This window comes from Eucyclogobius newberryi, unplaced genomic scaffold, assembly GCF_026437365.1.
Source record: "Eucyclogobius newberryi isolate DKJ021-1_F unplaced genomic scaffold, fEucNew1.0.hap1 SCAF_27, whole genome shotgun sequence".
Taxonomy (NCBI): Eukaryota; Metazoa; Chordata; class Actinopteri; order Gobiiformes; family Gobiidae; genus Eucyclogobius; species Eucyclogobius newberryi.
In genome coordinates, this window is record NW_027315912.1 from 835,001 (window position 1) to 842,500 (window position 7,500).

Consider the following 7,500-nt stretch of genomic DNA (forward strand, 5'->3'; position numbering starts at 1 on the left):
CGTTTCAAATGTGTTTGTAAAGTTGATATGAGTTTACATTTGTAGCGTTTACGAATTGTTGATGTGCAAAGCTCGATGACGGTTGGACGGTTTGTTAACATTTGCTGAAGTTCAAGACGGGTCTTGAACTGACTTCTCTCTGGTTAGAGAGCGAACACTGATCCCACTTTGCCACTTTTGTGATTGGACCTTGTTTGATGGTCTTGTCCTGTAGCAATGACATTTTTGAGACATCTGGAAATGTTAAATATAGTGACCTAATAAACAAGTTCAATATGGTGGTTCTATAAGGGCTCCATGTGGCAGGGGCTCCATGTGGCAGGGGCTCCATGTGGCAGGGGCTCCATGTGGCAGGGGCTCCATGTGGCAGGGGCTCCATGTGGCAGGGGCTCCATGTGGCAGGGGCTCCATGTGGCAGGGGCTCCATGTGGCAGGGGCTCTGGGTGGCAGGGGCTCCATGTGGCAGGGGCTCCATGTGGCAGGGGCTCCATGTGGCAGGGGCTCCATGTGGTTATTGACTCATGAAGGTGGATCCAGTGTTGATCTGATGAATTCAAAGTCAAAAAATGAAATGAACTTGAAATGAACCAGAAGGTTCCGCTTCATCCACAGAGACAATACTGAGTTACAACTTTATATGAAGTATTTTAAGTTCAGAGGTTTAACTTAAATGCATTTGTTCTCAGTCCTTCACAATAATGATGTTGGATCTGCACAGCCCAGAGAGAAATGAGGTTAAGTTCATTAAAGCCAAATCCAGGGCACAAGCCCCGCCCACTGAGGCCTCCAGCATGACATGACAACCTGCTGTTGCTTCTCTCCTCTGCACATGCTCAGTTAGAGCTTCTCTTCTCTGCACATGCTCAGTCAGAGCTTCTCTTCTCCTCTGCACATGCTCAGTTAGAGCTTCTCTTCTCCTCTGCACATGCTCAGTTAGAGCTTCACTTCTCCTCTGCACATGCTCAGTTAGAGCTTCTCTTCTCCTCTGCACATGCTCAGTTAGAGCTTCTCTTCTCCTCTGCACATGCTCAGTTAGAGCTTCTCTTCTCCTCTGCACATGCTCAGTTAGAGCTTCTCTTCTCCTCTGCACATGCTCAGTTAGAGCTTCTTTTCTCCTCTGCACATGCTCAGTTAGAGCTTCTCTTCTCCTCTGCACATGCTCAGTTAGAGCTTCTCTTCTCCTCTGCACATGCTCAGTTAGAGCTTCTCTTCTCCTCTGCACATGCTCAGTTAGAGCTTCTCTTCTCCTCTGCACATGCTCAGTTAGAGCTTCTTTTCTCCTCTGCACATGCTCAGTTAGAGCTTCTCTTCTCCTCTGCACATGCTCAGTTAGAGCTTCTCTTCTCCTCTGCACATGCTCAGTTAGAGCTTCTCTTCTCCTCTGCACATGCTCAGTTAGAGCTTCACTTCTCCTCTGCACATGCTCAGTTAGAGCTTCTCTTCTCCTCTGCACATGCTCAGTTAGAGCTTCTCTCCTCTGCACATGCTCAGTTAGAGCTTCTCTTCTCCTCTGCACATGCTCAGTTAGAGCTTCTCTTCTCCTCTGCACATGCTCAGTTAGAGCTTCTCTTCTTCTCTGCACATGCTCAGTTAGAGCTTCTCTTCTCCTCTGCACATGCTCAGTTAGAGCTTCTCTCCTCTGCACATGCTCAGTTAGAGCTTCTCTTCTCCTCTGCACATGCTCAGTTAGAGCTTCACTTCTCCTCTGCACATGCTCAGTTAGAGCTTCTCTTCTCCTCTGCACATGCTCAGTTAGAGCTTCTCTTCTCCTCTGCACATGCTCAGTTAGAGCTTCACTTCTCCTCTGCACATGCTCAGTTAGAGCTTCACTTCTCCTCTGCACATGCTCAGTTAGAGCTTCTCTTCTCCTCTGCACATGCTCAGTTAGAGCTTCACTTCTCCTCTGCACATGCTCAGTTAGAGCTTCTCTTCTCCTCTGCACATGCTCAGTTAGAGCTTCTTTTCTCCTCTGCACATGCTCAGTTAGAGCTTCTCTTCTCCTCTGCACATGCTCAGTTAGAGCTTCTCTTCTCCTCTGCACATGCTCAGTTAGAGCTTCACTTCTCCTCTGCACATGCTCAGTTAGAGCTTCTCTTCTCCTCTGCACATGCTCAGTTAGAGCTTCTTTTCTCCTCTGCACATGCTCAGTTAGTGCTTCTCTTCTCTGCACATGCTCAGTTAGAGCTTCTCTTCTCCTCTGCACATGCTCAGTTAGAGCTTCTCTTCTCCTCTGCACATGCTCAGTTAGAGCTTCTTTTCTCCTCTGCACATGCTCAGTTAGTGCTTCTCTTCTCTGCACATGCTCAGTTAGAGCTTCTCTTCTCCTCTGCACATGCTCAGTTAGAGCTTCTCTCCTCTGCACATGCTCAGTTAGAGCTTCTCTTCTCCTCTGCACATGCTCAGTTAGAGCTTCACTTCTCCTCTGCACATGCTCAGTTAGAGCTTCTCTTCTCCTCTGCACATGCTCAGTCAGAGCTTCTCTTCTCCTCTGCACATGCTCAGTTAGAGCTTCTCTTCTCCTCTGCACATGCTCAGTTAGAGCTTCTCTTCTCCTCTGCACATGCTCAGTTAGAGCTTCTTTTCTCCTCTGCACATGCTCAGTTAGAGCTTCTCTTCTCCTCTGCACATGCTCAGTTAGAGCTTCTCTTCTCCTCTGCACATGCTCAGTTAGAGCTTCTCTTCTCCTCTGCACATGCTCAGTTAGAGCTTCACTTCTCCTCTGCACATGCTCAGTTAGAGCTTCTCTTCTCCTCTGCACATGCTCAGTTAGAGCTTCTTTTCTCCTCTGCACATGCTCAGTTAGAGCTTCTCTTCTCCTCTGCACATGCTCAGTTAGAGCTTCTTTTCTCCTCTGCACATGCTCAGTTAGAGCTTCTCTTCTCCTCTGCACATGCTCAGTTAGAGCTTCTCTTCTCTGCACATGCTCAGTTAGAGCTTCTCTTCTCCTCTGCACATGCTCAGTTAGAGCTTCTCTTCTCTGCACATGCTCAGTTAGAGCTTCTCTTCTCCTCTGCACATGCTCAGTTAGAGCTTCTCTTCTCCTCTGCACATGCTCAGTTAGAGCTTCTCTTCTCCTCTGCACATGCTCAGTTAGAGCTTCACTTCTCCTCATGTTAGAGGGCGGAGCATGAACGGGCCTCTGAACACGCCCACAGTCTGAGCAGCTGCAGGAGAAGAAGACTCAAGCTTCCTGCAGTACTGCTCAGTGGCCTGTAGAGGCCAGTAAAAGACCAAAATGAATGAACCACTTGTCACTTCTTCTTTGACAGAATGGGTGCTTAGCTGCTCAGTGCTGCCCTCTACTGGCCCATTATTGACATGGAAATCAACTGAAATCCAGGCAACAAAGCAGCCTCATTAATATGGATGACATTATCAAAATATTATGATGTGAACATTGATACCAGTATCATGACTATTGTGAGATCAGGTGAGCTGAAAACTGCAGTATTGATTACGTTGCCTCTGGAGCGATGGAATGTAAGAGTTATTTTCACTCTAAATACAACGTCCAGTGGGTGAAGACGACGGGAAACCAAGTATAACAGGCTAAAGCTCTTCAAACTCAATCTGGCATCATCAAATGATTCATGAATTCATATTGAAATGTGTCTTCTTCAGGCTGATGAGGAGATCTTAAGTCCTGAGGAGGAAGAGGCCCAAGCCAAAGCTGAGCAGGACGAGATGCGACGCCAGGCCGCGGAGGCGCAGCGAGCGAGGATGGAGGAGAAGAAACTGGCCGACATCGCGTCTGACATGCTGCTGCGCTACATGGGCAAAGAGCGAAGCAGCTCCAGGTTCAGCTCATCGCTGTCGGACGCACCCGAGGACAAGCGCTCGGACGAACAAGCTCAAGACCTGGACCCTCAGACCATCGACAAGCTCATCGAGATCTCCAGCAAGCTCCACCTCCCCGCCGACGACGTCGTGGACATCATCAGCGACGTTGAAAAGAAGAAACGGAAAGACGTTCCTCCTGAGACGTCTTCTAGGTATTCTTCCAATGCAGAAACTGAACAACCGATTTCCAGTCGCGTCCATTCTTGGTTTCATCCCAAATTGACAGCGTCGCAAGATCTTTGGAGCAAACCGAGAAAGCCTCAACCTGGACGATGGTCGCAGAACGCTCCAGAGGGTCGGCTGAAACCACTCGCCTTCCCCGTTCCGTACTATCACAGGTATCCTCCTGCGTACTACCCTTTCCCCGCGGCGCCGCCCAGGCCTCGCTCATGGTACTACAACCCTTACACTTTGAACCGCTTCCTGACCAATCCCGTCAGCTCCTACGCTTCCAACGCACAAACTCATCCCGCTTCTGGTTGGCGTTTGCTCAGAAAACCAGTGCCATATTACACCAACGGCGCCACCTGGCTGAACCCGTGGAGATTTAAAGTGAAAGCACCCCCGAGTCGAGCTGTGGCCCGGCAAAAGCAGTGGTCAGCTTCCAGGCCAAAGTCCAGGAAGACATCGAGCAACAGAAGAGAAGGTCTGGAACGAACCCTGCAGCAGTTCGTCCGTAAGGAGGGACATTTGTACGACTGAGGACGGACTGGACCTGCACTGTGCGGATTAGAGTTAGTTAGAGTTAGAGTTAGGGTTAGGGTTAGAGTTAGGGTTAGAGTTAGAGTTAGAGTTAGAGTTAGAGTTAGGGTTAGGGTTAGGGTTAGGGTTAGGGTTAGGGTTAGGGTTAGGGTTAGAGTTAGAGTTAGGGTTAGAGTTAGGGTTAGAGTTAGGGTTAGAGTTAGGGTTAGAGTTAGGGTTAGAGTTAGGGTTAGGGTTAGGGTTAGAGTTAGGGTTAGAGTTAGGGTTAGAGTTAGGGTTAGAGTTAGGGTTAGAGTTAGGGTTAGAGTTAGGGTTAGAGTTAGGGTTAGGGTTAGGGTTAGGGTTAGGGTTAGGGTTAGGGTTAGAGTTAGAGTTAGAGTTAGAGTTAGGGTTAGGGTTAGGGTTAGGGTTAGGGTTAGAGTTAGGGTTAGAGTTAGGGTTAGAGTTAGGGTTAGAGTTAGAGTTAGGGTTAGAGTTAGAGTTAGAGTTAGAGTTAGGGTTAGGGTTAGGGTTAGGGTTAGGGTTAGGGTTAGGGTTAGGGTTAGAGTTAGAGTTAGAGTTAGGGTTAGGGTTAGGGTTAGGGTTAGGGTTAGGGTTAGAGTTAGGGTTAGAGTTAGGGTTAGAGTTAGGGTTAGAGTTAGGGTTAGGGTTAGAGTTAGGGTTAGAGTTAGGGTTAGAGTTAGGGTTAGAGTTAGGGTTAGAGTTAGGGTTAGAGTTAGGGTTAGGGTTAGGGTTAGGGTTAGGGTTAGGGTTAGGGTTAGAGTTAGAGTTAGAGTTAGAGTTAGAGTTAGAGTTAGGGTTAGGGTTAGGGTTAGGGTTAGGGTTAGGGTTAGGGTTAGAGTTAGGGTTAGAGTTAGGGTTAGAGTTAGGGTTAGAGTTAGAGTTAGGGTTAGAGTTAGAGTTAGAGTTAGAGTTAGGGTTAGGGTTAGGGTTAGGGTTAGGGTTAGGGTTAGGGTTAGGGTTAGGGTTAGAGTTAGAGTTAGAGTTAGAGTTAGAGTTAGAGTTAGGGTTAGGGTTAGAGTTAGAGTTAGAGTTAGGGTTAGGGTTAGGGTTAGGGTTAGGGTTAGAGTTAGGGTTAGAGTTAGAGTTAGAGTTAGAGTTAGTTAAAGTTAGAGTTAGAGTTAGAGTTAGGGTTAGGGTTAGAGTTAGAGTTAGAGTTAGAGTTAGGGTTAGGGTTAGGGTTAGGGTTAGAGTTAGGGTTAGAGTTAGAGTTAGAGTTAGAGTTAGTTAAAGTTAGAGTTAGAGTTAGAGTTAGAGTTAGGGTTAGAGTTAGAGTTAGAGTTAGAGTTAGTTAGAGTTAGTTAGAGTTAGTTAGGGTTAGTTAGAGTTAGTTAGGGTTAGGGTTAGAGTTAGAGTTAGAGTTAGAGTTAGAGTTAGAGTTAGAGTTAGAGTTAGGGTTAGAGTTAGGGTTGGGCCATCACCTTGGGTTTGTCCATAGACTGTTGAATTATGTCTATATTAAGAAGGCTAATCAGCTATGGAATAACACTTTACCATGAACATAATTTTGATGAAAAGGTCACATATTATGCAATTCACATTCAACCTTCAAATTCAATTCATATTCTTTACCCAGATGGTACTTTAAAGGAACACTACGTCAGTACCTTTCCATGGAGCTTGTTCAGTTCTTCTGACCGATTCCTAAAGGTTCCAGGGCATTTTGCTGCTTCAGCAGTAAATGATGTATGTATCTAACTCCATAGATCTGACCTGTAACTTGGTCGGGTTGTGTAACATGTGTCTCCATGGAAATAGACAGCTTTAATGCCACACTGTGCAACAGGCACGGTGCAGCAGGAGGATGACCCTCAGGGGCCCAGCTACATTCAAGGGTCAAATGCAGAGGTCAAATTTCCCCCTGGGGACAAAAGATTCTTAACATTAAAGGGTCTGTTTCTTATTGTATTCTAATCGAATTTAAAGCTCTTTACGTCATCGTCTGCTAGAATCTGCTCAATGAAAGTGAATGATTGACTGTAGCATCATCGGTGCTGAAGAAGAACCTTCACCAACTCAAACATCTCCTCCTGAACGTGGAGTTAAAGCAGCTTTAATGTACTTGTCCTGGCACACGTGAGTGTTCAAACTGTAAACCCTCTGGTCCAGGGTTCAAGTGGTGAAACCAAAGCATAATATGTCACCTTTGATTATGTTTGATGCTGATTGGCTCTGTTTTCTCAGCTCATTCACAGAAAATGCTCTTCAGTTTTGAAAGAAGTGGCAAAACATTGTCTTGTATTTTTATATCTGCGACGTGACGTTTTGAAAAGGAAAATCACTTTATTTGATTCACTTTTTGTTCTTTTATTTTCATACAATTGTAAAAATCGGAACAGAATGTTGGTGTTTTGTGTGAAGAATGTGTGTGTTTCAAAGTGTTGCCCAGACAATCTGCCTCTGATGGAACTGTCCAAAAGCTTCTCAAACTCGAGGAAAAAGTATAAAAAATGAAAAAAAACTGAAACTGCAACAATCGATGTCTGTTGTTGTTTACGTGTCGCAATAAAACTGGATTTGCTGGTTTCATGATCGATGCTGCTTCAGAATATCAAACATTTACATGTGTTGTAGAGCTTCAAAGGGGCCCCCTGCCCCCGCTGAGGCTTCAAAGGGGCCCCCTGCCCCCGCTGAGGCTTCAGAGGGGCGTGTGACGGTGCTGCAGCTGCGTGTGATGGTGCAGCAGCTGCGTGTGTGATGGTGCTGCAGCTGCGTGTGATGGTGTTGCAGCTGCGTGTGATGGTGCTGCAGCTGCGTGTGATGGTGCAGCAGCTGCGTGTGATGGTGCTGCAGCTGCGTGTGTGATGGTGCTGCAGCTGCGTGTGTGATGGTGCTGCAGCTGCGTGTGTGATGGTGCTGCAGCTGCGTGTGTGATGGTGCTGCAGCTGCGTGTGATGATGCTGCAGCTGCGTGTGATGATGCTGCAGCTGCGTGTGTGATGGTTCTGCAGCTGCGTGT

The 7,500-nt window shown here is 46.8% G+C and overlaps 1 protein-coding gene across 1 annotated transcript in view; it reads left to right on the plus strand.

The window, feature by feature from the left end:
* The window catches only part of vgf (VGF nerve growth factor inducible), a 7,803-nt gene extending 3,258 nt beyond the window's left edge, over positions 1-4,545 (plus strand). The window contains exon 3 of the mRNA XM_072459756.1: positions 3,622-4,545. Coding sequence (XP_072315857.1) covers positions 3,622-4,542 — 921 coding nt within the window. The 3' untranslated portion in view covers positions 4,543-4,545. The remainder of the gene's footprint in view (positions 1-3,621) is intronic.
* Positions 4,546-7,500: the final 2,955 nt, after the last annotated feature.